General features: G+C 29.2%; 1 protein-coding gene across 1 annotated transcript in view; it reads left to right on the top strand.

Moving 5' to 3' along the window:
- Positions 1 to 19,979, top strand: part of LOC136990616 (mitochondrial carrier homolog 2-like) — a gene marked incomplete at its 5' end in the record, with an annotated part of 52,598 nt that overhangs the window by 3,984 nt on the left and 28,635 nt on the right. The window contains 3 exons of the mRNA XM_067289011.1: positions 8,800 to 8,884; positions 14,366 to 14,472; positions 18,026 to 18,170. Coding sequence (XP_067145112.1) covers positions 8,800 to 8,884; positions 14,366 to 14,472; positions 18,026 to 18,170 — 337 coding nt within the window. The remainder of the gene's footprint in view (positions 1 to 8,799; positions 8,885 to 14,365; positions 14,473 to 18,025; positions 18,171 to 19,979) is intronic.

Below are 19,979 nucleotides of genomic sequence, written 5' to 3'. Positions count from 1 at the left end.
AGACTGAACATAGATGTTTTTTTTTTTTTATAGGCATTTTGATTTTTAGCCCTTATGTGAATAGTGGGAACAAGACAATTTTGCCAATTCTGGCAATTTAGCAGTAGATTTTAACAAATTTGGAGATAGTGACAATTTCTTCATTTGATGATTTTATTCATGTTTAAGATAAACTTCTTAACTCTAATAAACTTCAGGATTACATTGTAATAGTGAGGTTGAGGCCAAAGTTTTCAATGCAAAAACATGTATGTTGGACGTTCGCCGCCGCTTTCCTGTAAACCTAGAAGTTTGACAATGGCATTTGAAATGTCGAGCATGATTCCACTGACTTTCCAAACACCATTGTCAAACTTTTAGGCTTACAGGAAAGTGGCACTGAACATCCGACGTACACGTTTTCGTGTTTAAAACTTCGGCCTCAACCTTGCTATTATATTTCAATTGCTTTGATTTCAATTTTAATTAATTAATTAATTTTACTTTTAATTTCAGTTTTACTTTGGTGTAAAACCCAGAGTTTTAATTATTATTTTATTATTTTTAGTTTTAATTAACTGGCTACCTAGAATTAATAAATATTAATATTATAATATATAATATTACATAATAAATTTTGTTATTTAATTTGAGTTATGCACCTTTAAATGTGATTTTCTGAATGTCATTTATATTACATAAATGTCAATGAATGCGGTTTTAATTAATTAGTTTGATTTAAATTCAATTGCAAATTGTACTGAAAAATGGAAGTAGTATCTTACCCATGTTTTATTGAAATCTAATTTGAATAACAACATTGTTGTTGATTTGTGGTCATGATGCAAATATAATGACGCAAGGCGATCTCAGCATCGCTAACTTCTAAATTGGTAGTCCTGTCATTAATTGGTTGTGTCATCAACTTTCTTTAACACAGAAAGTACGTGAAGTCTGTATGTCTCTAATTGTGGCTGGCTATTGTAGAGTATATTGTTCGGCAACTGGGACAAGTATGGCATTCAAGATTTTGTTTGTAAACCAAATTGTTCAAAAAGTGAGGTGTTCAAAACCTGAGGTTTGACTATGTTTAATAGACAAGCATTGTCTATTAAAAATATTTAAATATTTAGTATTGTCATTCTGTCTATAATTTCCATTTTTTGAAAAAGATATGAAATCAGTTTAACTGCTTCTTACATTAAAGATACATGCTACATTTTATGTAAGAATCACTAATTTTTTATGTGCTTTCTTAAATATTTCATCATAACTATAAAATTTAACAATTTATTGCCAAGGGAATCTATGAATGAATACAGGTATCCTTTGTACAACGCTGTACTTCATAACATAGTTTTGCTCTAACACTGTTTGAAAATTGGGGATACCCCCTGTATATTAAAACTTCTGGTTTTGATCTAACATGGTTTTGGAATCCTCCATACAAAACTTCACAATTTTTAAGTGTAATCTTTGTTATTTGCTATGTTTTTTTTTTTTTTATTCAAGTAAGTATGTTGTCTCAAATTTGCCCACGGATTTTAGAATATTGAAATTTTCAAATTGTTTTGTGCTTTTTGTCAGGTTTACTTTAATGAAAATTGATAATACAAGGAAGTAAAAAAATTGCACTAACTTTCCCATCAACTCTGTGTCATTGTCATTACTTTCAAACTTTAGCCCTTAAGCCTGTTACTGTGTTTTCTTTTTTATAGATTAATATTTGTATTTAGTAAAGTTTATTTGAGTATTTTTAGGTGTTATTAAACTTTTTTTTAACTGTAGGTATTACATACCTATGAATGAAGTATTCATTCATAGAAATGATGAACAAAATACAGTTGTATCTCGGTACTGGAACAATTCAGTATTCAAACACAAATTCTGAGAAATAGTTGCTTGGTACTTGATCGAACAAACACGAGCCTCTGGAACAGTGATTCCCAAACTTTTTCAATCCACCGCCCCCTTTGTTCCATAAAGTTATATTCAATGCCCCCTAACCCATTTTCTCTTGTGTGAGAAAGGATTGGAAATATTCTTCTCACACTTTGTGCTCTTACCGTACATTGTTCTCAACATCTGGAAACCATTAAATGCAATGTTTCCTCTTACCAGTTTAACAGAGGAAAGGGAACGGCTGTCAGTGACCCCAACTTTTGCCTTTGATCACCGTTCAGTACCCTGCCTCCAGCACCCCCTAGATTTACTCACCGCCCACAAGGGGGCGTTATCGCCCACTTTGAGAAATGCTGCTCTAGAACAAATTTTCAATTAATAACGTATTTTTATTTTGTTGCCCAAAAAATTGTTTATGATAAAAATAAAATATATGAAAATGTTACCAATACTCTGATCAATATCACCAAAAAAGCTGAGATGACAACAATACTTTGTAAAAAGAAAATGCCCTGGTTTAACTAAAATTAATATTAATGCATAATACAGTATTTTTAATTGCAATTGTTAATTAATTATTGATTGGAAATAAATTATCGATTGCTTTAATCAACATATTTCTCTTAGTAATGAAAAAGAATAATATACTTTTGCTAATTTCTGGAACATAACCCAACGTCTTGCATTAGTCCTTTGTTTCGTATAACATGGATTCACATAACATGGCACTTTTTCAGAACCTAACTAACACGTTAGCCATATGAGGGATACCTGTATATGGTTTGAAAATACTGTTCAATTATTTTTCATTAAAAATTTATTTATTACTAATTTCATTATTAAGTTCTATTAAATACACTTATTTGTAGTATTATATGTATATATAATTATAAAAAGAACTGACATAAGACTTTTAAAAAATACAAAGGACGTTGCATTTAACTACTAGAAATATCCGAAAATGAGAGAGATCGTACATATTCAAGCTGGCCAATGTGGTAACCAAATCGGTGCCAAATTCTGGAAGGTGATCTCAGATGAGCACGGAATTGACCCAACAGGCACTTACCATGGCGACTCAGACTTACAACTCGAAAGAATCAACATTTTCTAGACCAGAAACCTTATTCTTTTAAAATTATATATCATTTAATCAAAATTTTCATATCTTTGAAGGAAAAAACATCAATATAATAATCATATTAAATGTAAGAATAAACTAAAATTTCTATAATGAACTTAGAAAAATTTTAAATCTTTTTTTTTTCTTTTTATTTGAAATTTTAAAATTTCTATTTATATCAGTAATGTGCTGTATGTTAAATTTTATTTTAAAAACAGCAAAGTTAATCTGAAATTCTGATTTACATGGCCAAAACTTTTTCTATTAATATGTTATTTAGGTCACAGCTGCAGGTTCATAATACAGCTGTCAGGGTCAGTTGGTTTTATCTACAGTAAAGTTTTTTTTTTTTTTTTGCAAAGTTGATAATTTTAGTTCTGCATGCAAAATTTAGTAAATAGAAATCTTACTATTAAATAAACAATGTTTTAAACGTGTAGGTGATATGTAACTATGTAAATTAGGTTATAGGTGCAAATTTTAAATTATAATTAATATATTATAAGTTAAAATGTGTCTGTCTGTATTTTTAATTAAATTTTCTGTTTTTAATTTTGTTTTCAGCAATATTATATTTATTAGGAGGAAATATTAAATAATAATTTAAATTATACACGCTGATAACTATAACTTAATGAAAATGTAAAAATTTTATTTCATTATGAGTAAATACAGAAACTATTCTAACCTCAGCACCGGGGTGAAATCTACACTATCCAGAACCTGTAACCGCTGCGTAACGCGTATATATTGTATATCGTGGTTGAACTTGGGTAGTAGAACACTATTTTTTTTTTCAAATTGCATAATGAACCATACTGTTTACGTCATGGCTTTGTATGTAATTTAAAAAATTTTTGGAATCCTTTCTTCAAAGATGATAAATCTAACGTTTGTTCTTTAATAATGCATACCTCCTCAATAATTATTATATATTGATTATATTAATAATTTAGATATTTTGAAACCATTTTTTACATCCAGTTATGAATAAACCAAATATAAGTTACTAACTGACATAATTGTTCGGTTATTAGCGTTTTATTAATAAATTAATTGATTTTTCTAATAATTAATTATAGGTAATTTTGGTTTGTAGAAAAGTGTGTCAACATTCATTAGTCATTCAAATAGAAAAAAACAGATATATTTCCAAAAAAGAGGATAGAATAACTTATTGGTCTGATTGTTTTTACTTAATACAACCTTTATCAAGGACAAAAATACAATAATAAGTTTGTCAGGAAGTTATTGATATTTTTGTCTCAGATGAAGGTTACACTTAATAGGCTAATGTTTATTTTTGTGATACTTTTGTTACTTCTATTGGCTTTAGTAATTAATAAGAAGAATGATTGATATTCAATTCACATCTATCTTTAATGTCAATAATTAAATAATTATTAATTTAATATAGTTATAAATGGCTAAAAATAAACAATTGTATGATAGATTTGAACTTGAACTACAAGAAACTGAAAGGATGAAAATGAAGTTCATCCTGCACATTAACACAGAATCAATATACACAGATTACCACAAAAATGAAAAGTTTTAATATAAAACAATTTTCACAAATTATTTTGGCTTTATTAGTTTATCTAATAAGGCAGAAGAATGTTCCAAAGAACATTGTTTAAATTTAAATTCATATTTAAATAAACATCAAGCAAATGCTTTTGGATTATTAACACGTTGACTGCCATCTACGAGATGACTCGTAGTTACCGTTTCTGCCTAGGACGCCACCTACGAGTTATATCGTAGTTTGTTTCCTTGCCATATTTGTGCAGCTACGATGTAATTCGTAGTATATCAGTGTAAATATGAATAGATAGCTTCAGGGGCAAGAACAAAAAATCAAGTTTGGCTTACATGAACAGAACATTTATTAATTAATGAACAGAAAATATAATCATAAAAAGTTTATTCAAAATCGAAAGCAAAACAATATTTTTATTGTTTGTGATAATTTATAAAACAGAAATATAAATTTAAACGAACAGAAAATATTATAAAATGTTTATTCAAAATCAAAAGCAAAACGATATTTTTATTGTTTGTGATAATTTTTAAAACAATCTTCTACGCAAAGGGCTGGCTTCTCAAGACAGATTGGACAGAAATAACGCGTTTCTCGGCGTTTTTTAGCTTTGGTACAAATTCGACATGGCTTTGTCGGATGTTGTTTTTTCTGAGTAGATGGGATACTCTGTAAATAGTGAAGCTTCTGCAATTTAATTTTTTTTGAAACTGGTTGAATCTCTTCTCCAATCAACGCTTTGACGAATGCTTCTCTAAACTTTTAGTTTAGAGAAGCATTCGTCATAATGAGAAGCATAAGTTTTATTTTAGAGAAAAAGAGAAGCATAAGTTAGCTTATAGAGAAGCATAAGTTTTATTTTAGAAGAAGTTGCTTTTTGAAAGAGTTTGTGCGCATTATGTATATATATTTCTATAATATGTAATGCAACCTTTTTGAGCCATCTAATAGTCTTTCTTAGAGCTGTGTAGTACGATAGCATTTGATCTGATCGTCAATGCCAGACGTTCCATGATTATAATCTCGAATTATATTCGGTTTCATCGAACATTTTCCATTGCGATTGAACACCTCTACCATTTCAACAACGTGCATGTTTGAAATGGTAAGGACTTCTCGTTTGTCTTTCCATTTACATACAGTAACAGGACCATTTCGCTGCCAAATAAACTCCCCCATCCTCACCAAAAATTTTGTCAGATTCTGAATCACTTAGATTAGTGTAGTAATCAAGTTGTTTTTTAGTCAGTGGTCTTTTCTTATCCATTTTGGGATATTTATAATTTGATTATAAAAATAAATAAAAAATAACACTCTCAAAAAAGACGTAAATGTGATGTGCTCGCCTCTATATCCGATTTATTACTAATGAATTTAGACGCACATCTCCGATTGGCTGTAGCGAAGTGACAGGACGAATCGTGTCTGTGCACGAATTAACTCGTAGTTTGGCTTTAGCGAAGAGCTTTCTGTTACATAAGCCAACTACGAGATAATTCGTAATACCTTTATTTTAAGAAAAACACATTTTATATGCTATTTGATTATTACTATATACTCTGATTAGAGTTTTTAATAATATAATATAATTAAATTAAGTTGGCGTTTTACAACAGAATCCTAAAAAGTCACGTGGCAGTCAACGTGTTAATAGAATTTCCACAGCAACAAATAAAATTATACATTTTCAGTCAAATCAAAGTTAATATAAAATTATGAAATTTAAGAATTACAAAAGAAAATGTAAAAACAAAACTGGAACCATTTGCAAATATCAAAAAATAATCTTTTTTTCTTTCCAGCAAAATGTTTATTAATGGAACAAAAATTTTCGGCCCGACTTGTAGACCTACTCTGGTCTACTGTCAACCCTAATATAAAACACATTATGTTCTTTATAAGAAAATAGAAGAATTTTTTTATATTAGGGTCGACTGTAGATCTTAGGTAGGTCTATATAAATCAGGCCAAAAATGTTCATTCCATTAATAAACACTTTGCTGGAAAGAGGAAAAGATTATTTTTTGATATTTAAAGAATTAATTGCAAAAAAACTAATGACTACATTAGAATAATAACTGAAAAGCTGCAAGTTCTCTTGCTTAACTTTCCTGTCACTTCAACTTAGAGGTTAAGTGGACTAGGAAGGAAGTCTGATGGTTTTCAATTATAGTAAAATATAAAATTGAAGTACAGTAATAACAAGAACTTAAGAGGAATAATACTGTTGAATTATGAGAAATTTGTCTATTTAAAAGAACATTTAATTTTTAAAAATCTGAGAGATTAGCACAAAGCTAAAATTGTATGTAGCACCATCTGTTATGAGATTTTATTTCAAAATAATTTATATATTTTTTAATTATTATAAAAAAGACTTAACCTTTCAGCAGTGGGATAGTCCGGTATGGTGCTGTCTCTTAGTAGTGGAGAATATACCTGGGAAATTTTTAAAGTATTTTTTTAATGTGATTTTTCTCATTACCATTTTGGAAAAAGATTTTGTAAACAGTTATGTCTAGTAAAGAAAAGTCTTTTTTTATTGTTACATAATTAATTTTTTATGTGAATTTTTTTTCACGGTAGTTTTTGGCTAGTATTTGGCGATATCCCCAAAAGAATTTAGCGGATATATACATTCCTCACCACTGCCACACGATCGCCCTCGACATATATATACGTCCCTCACTGCTGAGTGATGTTTAATTTTGAGAGTAGAGATGAGTTGTTGAAAAATTATAAATGCCAATAATGAGTAAAATTGACATTCAGAATTTTTTCTAAAACTCATCTCTACCTTGCAAATAATCCAGCAAAGTTTTGTAACTTTTTGTTCATCCAGTTCTGAGATATATATAATGCAAAATAAATGCCAACACAAACAAACACTACAGGTTTTTTTAAATGTGTTTTTAGGTCCTGGTGTCAAAATGTCAAGAAATGCAAAAATAAAAAAAAAATCAGGGGATCAAAATTTCATCAATCACCACACTTTTTGTATGTTGTATTCTGGAAAAGTAAAAATTATAGAAACAGGTGTATAGTTTATCTTATTGCACAAAACAAAGGTGACACAATATATAATTCATAAGTAGATTTCATTTATGGATGAAGAAAATAGTATCACTATCAATGTATTTATAGATTCAGAAGAAAAGTGCTAGGTTGGATTTTCCACACTAACTTTCACTTGTCCCATAGTACTTGGTAGTTATTATTTTGGATTAAGATAGCTAACTTTGTAGAGATTTTCTGTACCTGCATCTCATGTTTGTGTTCCTTTAATCTTGTTTTATCGTGCATTTTGTAACACCAATGTAAAGTAACCATCAAAAATTTGGAAAATTTCTGACAATTCTAAGTCTAAAGACATGGCCACACCTTGCAATTTCCCACCGCACAGGCAACTGCAACAGTTGTTCTTGTTATCTAGTAAACTCCCTTCGAAAACCGGCACGATTGCAACCGCAACTAGAAACGAAAAGTTTGTTCTACTTGTGCCGATTGCAAACGTGCATCCAATCAGCAAACGCCTTTGTGCCACATCATACAGTAGCAACATTGAAAATACTTCTTCATTATGGCAGAAAGTAAAAGGATTGATACTTTTACGGAATTGAGATTGATTGAGCTTATTCAGGCTCACGAAGATCTGTGGGATTTTAATTCTTCGTTTTGTCAAAGATTTTATCTCTTTGTGTATTCTCGCCATCTCTAACAAATCACCTTTTTTCTTTTATTCATTGGAAGAAAGGAACTGCTTGCCATTTTAATAAGAAAAGTGTTTAGCGCTAAAATTCTGTAAATACTCCAAAGTAGAATGTAAACCATCAGTAAACTCACAAAAGTAGTCAAAAAGAAGGTACTGTAATTTTATTGGTTTATTATGAGCTCACATGTTTCCGAGTTGCAACACCAGCAAACATAGTGTGACCATGAAAAGATACGTGCAACTTGTGCTTGTTGCAGTTGCAATTGCCTGTGTGACTGGAAATCGGATGGTGAGACCATGGTTTGAGGAACTTGACTAGAATGTTTCTTGATGGGTAAAGCAGATATTGCTAGTTGGACAGGCAAAAAAATCTGGTAAGATGGAGTGATTTTTTAGTTTGGATGGAATGTTGTAGATATAATTATATCTTAAATCATTCCTTCCATATATTTTAATTATTTTAACTGTAAAGGTGTAGAATATTTTTATTTTATATAGTATATAATTGAATGATTTTAAAGATTTCTTCTTTATTTACAGATTGGACATGAACCAATTCCACCAAAACCTACAAGAACATTCCTTGGCAAACCTGCCCTTGCGTTACCAGGGGCTTTACAATACAGTATGTATCTAGAATTTTATATATTACTATAACAAATACAGTTGCTATTATGAAACCAATATTAAGAAAACTGAAACATTAAAATTATTACTAATTAGAATCTTTTTTTCATTCAAATGATATTGTATACATCACTTATGTAAAGCTTAAAAATATACAATAAATCAAAGTGAAATGAAAAAGATTTTATTGTTTATTTATTATGTAGGCTCACCAATAGATTACATTACATGCAAGAAAGAAATCTTCCAGAAAAATCAACCATTCCAGAAAAATTTTTTTTACTTGATAAAATATTTTTTGGGCCATTACATCCCATTTTCAGATTAAGCAGAAACAAAAAGAAAATCATTTACAGAAGTGCTTTGAAATTTGAAATCTAACATTTAAATTAATGCTGCATTTTTTGACATAATGTGCACACAAGACATCTGGCTATATCATTGGGATTATGCATTCAGCATATCAATTAAGATAACATACATTACATTAAATTAAAATAAAATAACACAACAGAATAACATCAAGGGCACATAAATTTGTGTTCAGATTCTCATCAAAACACATACCATCAAAGATGTCATAGAAATGATCTAATCAAAACCTTTTACTAAACCAAGTATCTGAAAGTCTAAGAGAGAGTACATCTTCACACTTAAAAATATTCTCAAGGCAAACTGGATTTAATACAATTAGATGAGGTAAGACATCTTTTGATTTCCAGCAGTAGTTTTTAATAAAAATATTTTTGACCCATTCGTAGTGTGAGATCGGGGCTGTGGGACCTCGCTCACTGCTCAGGATGGATAATTATATTTTATTCTGTTTTTAAAGATCATAAGATAATTCAATTGTCTGTTCCTGACATCAGGTAGGAAGTTCAAACACACGATATAACTTGTGTTGAAATAAATAAATCCAAGTGATGGGATATTAATTCATAGGAAACAATAATGGAAATAGGTTTGATTAATTAACTATATATTTATTTATGCAAAAATAAAGAAAAGTATTACAATGGATTAATATCAAAATAACATCAGATTAGCTCAAATTTCAATAAACTGATTATAATTATATTTAATCTATCCTACTAAGAGTTTTATACATATCTGTTGACAAGAGAGTTTACAGTAATCATTATTGTTTATCTGGGAAACGTAATGTGGGAACCTTTTCTTGGAATGGGAGGACTTCTTATATCATTCTTTCCTGATGGAATCGATGCATCAAAAAAAGGCAGAAACAACAAGGAACTTATTTACTTGGCTTGTGGCATGATATTTGTGTCGAAAAGCTTGGATAAAAGTTGATTTCCACCTTTTACATCGAATCAGTGGACCAATGAGGGGTGTCCACGATTCCTGTTTCACACTTCTAAAACTTTTGTTTTAGAAAGTACTATCCTCTTTTCTTGTGAATCAGAGGAAGTTGAAGATGTTACCTATTGATAAAATTTCTTTCTTTTTCAAGTGAACAATAATTTTTGTAACAAAATCAATTTTAAAATTCTCTTTTAAATATCAAAATGTTCCCTTACTCAATTCCCAGTTCTCATGATAGGTCTTCCTCAAAAACATTTTTATGGTATTAAACTACTGCTGGAAATCAAAAGATGTGTTTCCTTATCTAATTACATCTTTACACTCCACTTACTAAGAAATTTCTAGGAAACTCCTCTTCCTTCTGAAGCTCAGATTGAAGCTGTTTAAAAGACACATCCATGGGTTTGGTAAATTGGCATATTTATCTGTTTCTTATAATTTGATGATTATGAAATTTTATTTTTTAATATAGTATCAACTCTTTTTTTCTAAGAATTTAATTTTGAAATTCTAAGAATAATCTTGTAATTTATTAATGCATTTTATATTTTATTTTCATTGTGGTTTTATCTGGTTTATAAACAACATTTATTTTAACTCTTTACAGTAATTCAAAAGTTTTTTCTAAAGAATTTTGTTGTAATAAATTATCCACATCTGTTCTATTTCATCATTTATAAATTTTGTAAGATGTCAGTTTATGATAAAAAATAATTTCTTGGTCACTTAATGAATTAAACTGTTTATTTATTGAGATATTTTATGAAATATCACTAAAGCCAACCACTGCCCTATGCCATTAGGCTACATAACAGCTATAATAATAATAATAATAAATTACCAAACAATATGACACTAGAGAGCGACGTTAGGTGCCATCTTGTATTAAAATTAATAATTATAATTTTAATTAAATAATGTAGATTGAACTGGAAGAAAAGAATCAGCTTGGAGCGAGAGTCAAACCCGCAACTGCCGCTTATCATGCAGATGCATTGCAAATTATGCTACCTGGACCTCTGATCTGATCTTGTCTTTCAGTATATATAACATTACACTATAATGATTACAAATTTCATAATCGTCAAATTATAAGAAACTGACGATGGTCATAGCATAATGTTACATATACTAGAAGACAAAATCGGACCGGAGGTCTGGGTAGAATTATTGGCAATGCATCCACATGGTAAGCAGCAGTTGTGGGTTTGAGCCCCCCTCCTGGCCGATTCTTTTCTTTCGGTTTAATCTAAATTATTTAATTAAAATTATAATCATTAAATTTAATATGACATGGCACCTAATGCCTCCCTCTAGTGTCAAATTGTTTGGTAATTTATTATTACTATAGCCGTTACATAGCCCGATGGCATATGGCAGTGAGTGGCTTTAGTAATATATTGTATTGGGTTTTCATAGTGTTGTTTGTTTATTCTATGAAATAAATATTATAGTGGTGAATAGAGAATATAGAGTATTGCATTTTCATTTAAATTGTGTTTTAAATATAAATCTACTATATTTTAAGATAAACATTTAAGAATCTCTCACAGTTTTAGGGTTTACTTCAATTATAATAATAATAATAATTAAAATATAGTACTTAAGAAATTTCAAAAAATATAATCAGATACAATGCAATGTTATAAAGTTTTGGAGAAAAGAGCTATCTTAGGAAATATTATTTTATTGTAAAACTTGTTTTTTTTTTTTGCATTAATAAAATAAAATCAAGCAAAGAGTAGTTTCAGAAGTTTCATATCAGTTTAATATCAGAAGTTAAATTGAAATTGCTCATGTTTCTTTTTCATTGTTTTTTATATATTTATGGAAAAAGTAACATATTTAATATCTTGCAACAGATTTTATTGTGGATTTTGTAAAAAATTAAATTTAAAAGAACAGTTGCAAATTTAATCATTTGAAATCAATATTGAAAGAAAAGTTCAAAGATGAATTAATAATTATTTTGGAAAATTTCAGAAAGTAGAAATAAAAAGTGACTGTTTTTTATGATGCACTTGCACATAATTGTCCCACATAATTATCTTCATATTATTGATTCAATTTTTGCATTTGATGTGTAAACTAGGTAATTTAAGGTTTACAATGAATATTTTTAATAAATTTTCAGTGGTTTTGAGCTTTAAGGAACTCTTTACAATCTGTTTTTATTGACACAAATTTTTGAGTAAAATCAGTGTCAGATACTGAATATTTTTATTCACATATCTGATTAAATATAGAAGTTTCAGAACATATTTAAAAGTGGGGTAGTTCCCACTTTTACAAGTTAATTGGTTTATAGAAGTTACTAGTAAAGCAGGAGCTCGTAAATCATGAACCAGTTTTAATTCAAATAAATTATGTTCTGCATATGAGATTTTAGATAGTAAATTGTTGAAAAACAACAACAAAAATATTTGATGACAAAAGTTTTATTATTTGATTGCTTTCTGTTCTCTTGATTGGTTGTATGTTTCTTGGAACCAAGCATAAAATTTTTATTAATATTATATTTGTATTATAATAAAAGTATAACTGTTCTGTTTTTTAACATTAATTTCTTTCTTTGCAAAGAAAAACTAAAACAAAATTACTTCTTTAAATATTTTTCATCTGAATGCTCACTCTTTTCTGTAGACTGACCCCGTTCGCACTGAACATTTCAATCTAGATTGTGACCAAGGTCGGCGACTATGCCTTGGTGCGACCTCCCTCGACTGTTTCAATCTAAACTGAAACGAGGTTCAATCGTGATTGACTCGAGAGTTCTTGTAACTAGATCCAGTCATAAGAGAGATCCCACAGTCCCACACGCGCAAGAAAATACAAGATGGTGGCAGAACTTGTGTTGGGCTATCGACAGAGAAATAAAAAAGATACTGTATTTGGAGAGATGATGACATCTGTATTATTAGATAAATGGCAAGAAAAAGTACTGTATTTATTTCTAACCAAAACTTCCATTTTGTTTCTTAGTGTTCATGACTTACCATGTAGTTACGTCAGTTTTATCATTGCGTGTAATAGCCGGGTTGTTCTCAAGTGGACTGCCTGTGCGAACAGCACGACGTTCGACTAGCGACAGTCACAATCCAGATTGTAGGCAAATCGAGATCAAAGTGAGTTGTGGATTGTGTGCAAACATAGTATTAGGTGCAGCAGTAGCACTATCGTTAAGAAAATTCTTGTAATCACACATTTTTAATTTCTTTTAAATATTTTTCTTTGTGTTAAAAAATAGTACAAATAGAAGAACTTAGAGAATGTTTGTTGCAAAGATCTTTAATGGTGCACCCAGCTTTATAACTGCTTTTATTTTTGTACTTGTTGTTATTGATTTACATTGTTCTTTGTTTTTCATATCAAACAGTATCATTTCTTTTTTAGACATGTTGAAAGAATACATGAAATACCTGAAAGCACGAATGTAATAACAACAAACTTATATACAGGCTACAAGTGAACAATAATACAGTATCTGCTCTTAACGATGACTTGTTAAGAAAACGGTCATTCAATAACTCATGCCTTTGGCAGTTTCATTAATATCATCTCCCTCCAATGTAGTAATGAGTCAGATCATGAAACTGGGAATTTATAAAGTGGGAACTACAGTAGAGCATTGATTATCTGAAACAATTCGGGACTGGGGTTGTTCAGATAAATGATTTTTTGGAAAACTGATAATTTATGAAAAAATATATTAAACACTGAACTGTACTGTATATATTTTGTATCACATGTCTTACAAATATATATTTTACATAAAGTAGTACATCAAAGTAGGCCTACAATTTACATTGGCAGGGAAGGGGAGAGTGCTGCAGCACCACAGCACTAGCGGAAATTTAGATTTGCCAACTGGAATGCTTTCAGTTAACTGATGTTTTGGTTGATCAGTATTCAGATAATTGATGCTCTACTGTACCTATATTTTTTAAAAATCCTTTTTAAATATTATTAGTATCAAACATTTTTCTAGTGTTATGTTTAATTTTCATGACAAAGTAAGGTTACACATATTGTAAATGCTTTCAAATTTTAAAGATATTAAGAAGTGTTAAAAGAATTTCTTATAATTAATGAAAAAATGTCATGAAATAAATATAGAGTATAAGCATAGCTGAAATTCATGTTTTTGTTATTTTAGTGAAGCATATAAAAAAAACAGATGGCTTTTTTGGACTCTACAGAGGCCTTTCAGCTAAATTATGTTCTAATTTCATCGCAGGAGCAGTTTATACCACTGTGATTGAGGTAACTTTAGTTCTGTTAAAAAAACTTTTTAGTTTTTGAAGCGTAGATTTTATTCAGGAACTTATTAAAATTCCTGACTATTTACTTTTTTAAAACCTTTATTAGCTACATAATTCATAATTTTTATTATATATTTTGATAAATATTGATAATTACATAACATTTTCACTTTAGTCCCATTTTAGAAGATTTAATTTTTAAAATAAATATTTCAATATACATTTTAAATTTATTTTTTAAACATATTTTAACATTGTTTTTATGATCATGATAAGTGTTCAGAAAATGAATAGTTCCAGCAAATGTTAAAGTAAAAACCAACAGTTTTTGACTATATTTATCAATTATCTGCAACTCCAAATACAAAATAAAAAGACAAAACGAACTGTTACATGGTAGAATGTCATTATGTAGATTCAATTTAGGACATGTTAACATTTAACATTAAATAACTACTAGAATTAATTGATAAATTAGCAAATCTTTACACTATTAAAAGTCTGCATGTGTTTTGGTTGATTTGCTGTAATTAAACACAAAAAATGGTATAAAATACTGCCAAATTTTTAACACTCAGGTTTTATCTTTTAGGTGTCATGATTCTGCGGACTGATCTTTTTTGACGTTTTTTTAAATTCTTGCATATTTGAAAACGAATAATTTTACAGTTTTTATGACTAGTTTATATTAAAGATTGTTTTTCCCTGTTTAATTTGATATATAATAAATATTTGTTGATATACATGTGATTGTTTATAATATAAATATAATGTATACAAATGCAAAAACCAACTTTTTTAGCCCTTATTTATAAATGCGTCATTTGAAAAATGCGCACTCAAATCTGATTAAGTAATTGTTTATTTTCATTCTATTTATAGTTTTCTGGCCTTTGACAAAGATATATGACTATATGTGCAACAAAATTTTAGATTTTGTTTCATTTATATGCCATTTCAGAAAATATGCGAATTTGCATATTATAAAAAAGTGCATTAATGTACAATAATTTGATGTTTACACTTATTACTTATTTGTATTTACATTTTAAAAGAACAAAACATTAAATTATTTAATAATAATGGCATTAACTACAATAAAAAAAAAAGGTGGAAAAAACCTTTTGTTGTGGAAAAAAAAAATGATAGTTGCAAAATTGCAATATTGATTTCAAATTTTGATCTTAAAATTTTGTCAATAGATAGAAAACTAGAAGTATACTATTTATAAAAGAATGATCACTGTAGGAAATACAAGTATACACATTTAGATCAAAGGTTACGAGAAATTACTGGTATATTTCTGGGTCAAAGGTATCTTAATCCTTATCTTAACTAAAAAATGTTAAGATTCCTATATTCTAAATGAGAGTGGAAACAAAATAAGTTTCATTAAAATTGGGTGATGGTTTACTGAGTTATCATTATTTTTTTTTGCCAATAATGTTATTCTGTATGATGCCCCTTTTTAAAGTTGCAGATTACATTATTTTTAAATTTATGTCTCTGCTGATGGAATGTACATGTAGAATGTGTTCTAATTTCATTTTTGAAAACTTGTGGGAATATTCATTTTAAATTATCATTACTTTGCTAATAGAGCATTCTTGTAGATCATATTTTAATTTCATGTTTGAAAATCTGTATGGAAATGTTTAATTTAAATATTTACATCCACTAATGGAACAAACATGTAGAACACTTTTTATTTTAATTTATTCTGTATGTTGGGTTTGAAGAATGACAGTACTACTTGACAAAGGCACCTAAATAGAGTCAAAAATATTTATGTGAATAGTAAATTGAGTGCTAGAGTAGGTACTGAGGTTTATGTGTGAGTTATAAATAGATAATGCGAATTCTAGTTATTTTAAATTTATTATATATATACAAATGCTATTTTTTAAATAAAATCCGTTTTTTAATAAGAAGAAAAATACTGTAAATATCATTAAAATATATTTTTTTCCCATATTCTACATACTTTTATCTACTTTTCTACATAATTTCCATTTTTGTTTAAACATTTGCCATACTGCTCAACAATTTTTTGAATTTCGACTTCAAAGAAATCTGCCGCCTGTGAAGAAGCCCAATCCATGACTGCCATTTTCACTTCTTCATTGTTGTTGAACCGTTGACCACAAAGGAACTTCTTTAAGTATCGAAACAAGTGAAAATCACTGGGTGCAAGGTCTGGACTGTGTGGATGATCGTATCAAGTCAAAAACGATAAAGCACTGTCCAATCTTTTTGTTTTGTGATCATCTGAAAGCAATCTTGGAACTCACGGAGAACACAATTTTCAATAATTCAGTTTCTCTGAAACAGTGGTATACAAAACTGATCTTGAAATCTGTGGAAATTGAATTGATAACGTTGAAATCGTGAATTGCCGGTCCTCTCGAATTTTGTTATCCACATCACGAACCAAATCTTCAGAAATCAGAGGTCTGCCAGGGCATGGTTCATCATGCACATTAACTCGCCTATCTTTGAATATTCTTACCCATTTTCGAACTTTACTGTCACTCATAGCATTATCACCGTAAACTTCACAAATCTGACGATGAATTTCCACTGCTGCCAAGTTTCTTGCACTCAAGAATCGAATAACAGATCATATCTCACAGTCGGCGGGAGACTCAATTTTCTTAAACATTTTATATAGCTCAGCATACAGACAAACGATATGGCTACAAATGGAGTCAAAACATGCCCAAGCTTGCTCGGAGCAGAAGTGCATGCGTACTGGTGTGATTGCACATTATTCTCACTCTCATTCACAGACGGACCTTATTTAAAAAATAGCCCTTGTATAAATGGCCATCTGTGAAGTTTTCATACATTTCTAAACCCAGACCCTTTGACCAATATGCACCCATATTTTACTGACCTTACTTTGGAAAAAATCCAAATCAAATAAACCAAACAATCTCCATAATTAATTGGGCTAATTAAGTGCTATTATTAATGATTAATTACTAAATAATTTGGTACTAGAAGTAAGCATTAGGTGCCATCTCTTATTAAATTTAACAATTATAATATTTACTAATTAATTTAAATGGTACCTAATGCTGTCCTCCAGTACCAAATTGCTTAGTAGTTAATCATTAATAATAGCACTTAATTAGCCCGATTAATTATGGTGATTATTTGGTTTATTATTATTAATACATAAGTTTGGTGATGTTTACAAATGAATGTTGGTTGTATTCAAATAGAACAAAGATTTTTGAAACGTTCTAGAATAAATATTTTGTATGTCAATGGCCAGACTTTTGAGGTTACGAATAAATGAAAATATAAAGGTACATGTATAAAACGTATATAATATTAAAAATATAAGAACAAATAATAATAATAACTTATGGAATTTTGCAAAATACAAAAATATTTGTTAATTTGACATTTTCGATAATTTAATATCACTCTGGTCTCATAGGTGCTGGACTAACAAACTCTATGTATATATATATTAGATATGATTTAATATAAATGTTATAAATATTTGTTTATTACATGTATAATTAGTTAATAATTTTTTTCAGCAATTACCAGTAACTAGACAAGATAGGCATTCAAATAGTTCTGAGAATGATAATAATGAACAAAATGTTTCTGCATTCTTATTAGAGACAGCTGAAGACACTGTTGCACGATGCGTCTCAATTATTGCAAGTCATCCTTTCCATGGTATGTAGAATTTTAGTTTGATTGCAAGAAAGTAACATCTTTTAGTTTTGTGTTACTTGTACTGTGGTCCATGGACCAGGGCTGGTCTATGTACAGTTTATTACTAAGTCACAATGAAATTTCACTTAAAATTTAATAAATTAATATATGTTAATAAAACTATTTTTAAAAAAGTCTTTAAAAGAATTTTAAAAACATATTATTTTATAACTTGTTTTATTTTATTAGTTAAATACATAGTGCTGAAAATCAAAATTGACCTGAAGAATTACTTAAAAATGGTCCAAAAACTCATTTTTTTTCAGAATGATTATAACTAAATTTTATTCTGAGTTCCCTCACTGGAAAATGTCAGATAGTTTTGTAATGGCCAGGGAAAATCAAGGAAACTTAATTTGGTATAAAGTGAGGGAATTTGTTTATTTTTCTGGAAATTTACTAATACTAGATTTATAGTTTGGGACAAAAAATTTTTTTAAAGCTAAAAATGTTTTAAATCATTTTGTTATGTGTGTGTGTGTGTGTGTGCATAATATATAGCCTTAGCAAATCAGAGCTGCCGGAGAGACTAACCAAAAAGTCACTAAAACTTGGTGCTGAAGTAGTCCAAAGTTGTCCAATTACAAATGCACATAGAATTTTTAATTTGTAGACAGTAAACAAAATATTACAAAAATTGGTTGTAATAGAATGCAATAGTGCACAATTTTACATCAACATCAGTTTTACATTGAAAAATTCTAAATAGAAATGTCAAATTTGCTTAAGAATGGGCATTGTCATCAAAACCAATTGAACAGTTAATATTTTCTGTAAAATTTTTTACTATAAATTACAAAAAAAGAATTAAAAGAAAACAATAAAATCAACTAATGTTTAAAATATGCTTTTGTTTTCTTAGCATATTTTATTTCATTACATTTATTTTTTCATTTTCATGTAAAGCATTGATGTTAAAAAGGAGAACAGACTTGTTGTATGTTGCTGTATATGTATTACAGATACAGCATATTCAGTATATATGTTATGGACAAAGTGATTAATATGGGCATTATGAATAATGACCAACAAAATTGGGCGTTGTAATAAATTTCAAAAATTTATCAAATTGACTGGTCTTTATGAATACTGCTATCACCTAGTCAGGCAAAGTGATAATAATAAGTTGAGGAACAATCATCCGACATACGCTAGCCAATTGGCACTCAGTTGCGCGTGCGTATTGCATTTAGTACCGAATTTGGCGGCAGTTGCAACTGTTTGTGTTCTCGACAGATTCCTCCCAGAGGGGAGCCGCCGGCCGCCCACCGATTGTTTAACGTCACTAGTTATTTATTCACGGTAGTTCTTGAACACACGTATCAATAACTAGTATGTATCAATATCTAGTAACGTTAAACAATCGGTGGCCTGCTGGCAGCTCCCCTTTGGGAGAAATCCGTCAAGAGCACAAACAGTTGCGACCACCGCCAAGATGGTGCACATAGGTAAAATTTTGCCATTTAATTAATATAGTTAATAGTACTTAGTTTTAAAAGATTACATGTTCTTTTTAAAATACTTTGAAATAATTCACAAAGAATAAGTATTTCTAAATGAAATAAGTGGAGGTTTTTTTAATCAAATTTTAAATTCAGTACTAAACATGTTAATCACTTTGTCCATAACATATATACAGCATTCTTATACTCCTGGAAAGTCAGAGATTTTCATTAGTGTTCAGAAAAAGTCACGGAAAGTCAGAGAATTTGCCTCCTTGGCTGCCTTGTTGATTTTTTTTTCTCACAATAAAGTAGACCAAGTGTAGCT

This window comes from Centruroides vittatus, unplaced genomic scaffold, assembly GCF_030686945.1.
Source record: "Centruroides vittatus isolate TY-2023 unplaced genomic scaffold, ASM3068694v2 scaffold_946, whole genome shotgun sequence".
Lineage (NCBI taxonomy): Eukaryota > Metazoa > Arthropoda > Arachnida > Scorpiones > Buthidae > Centruroides > Centruroides vittatus.
The sequence above is the reverse complement of the archived record's forward strand: the minus strand, read 5'-3'. Positions and strand labels throughout refer to the sequence as shown.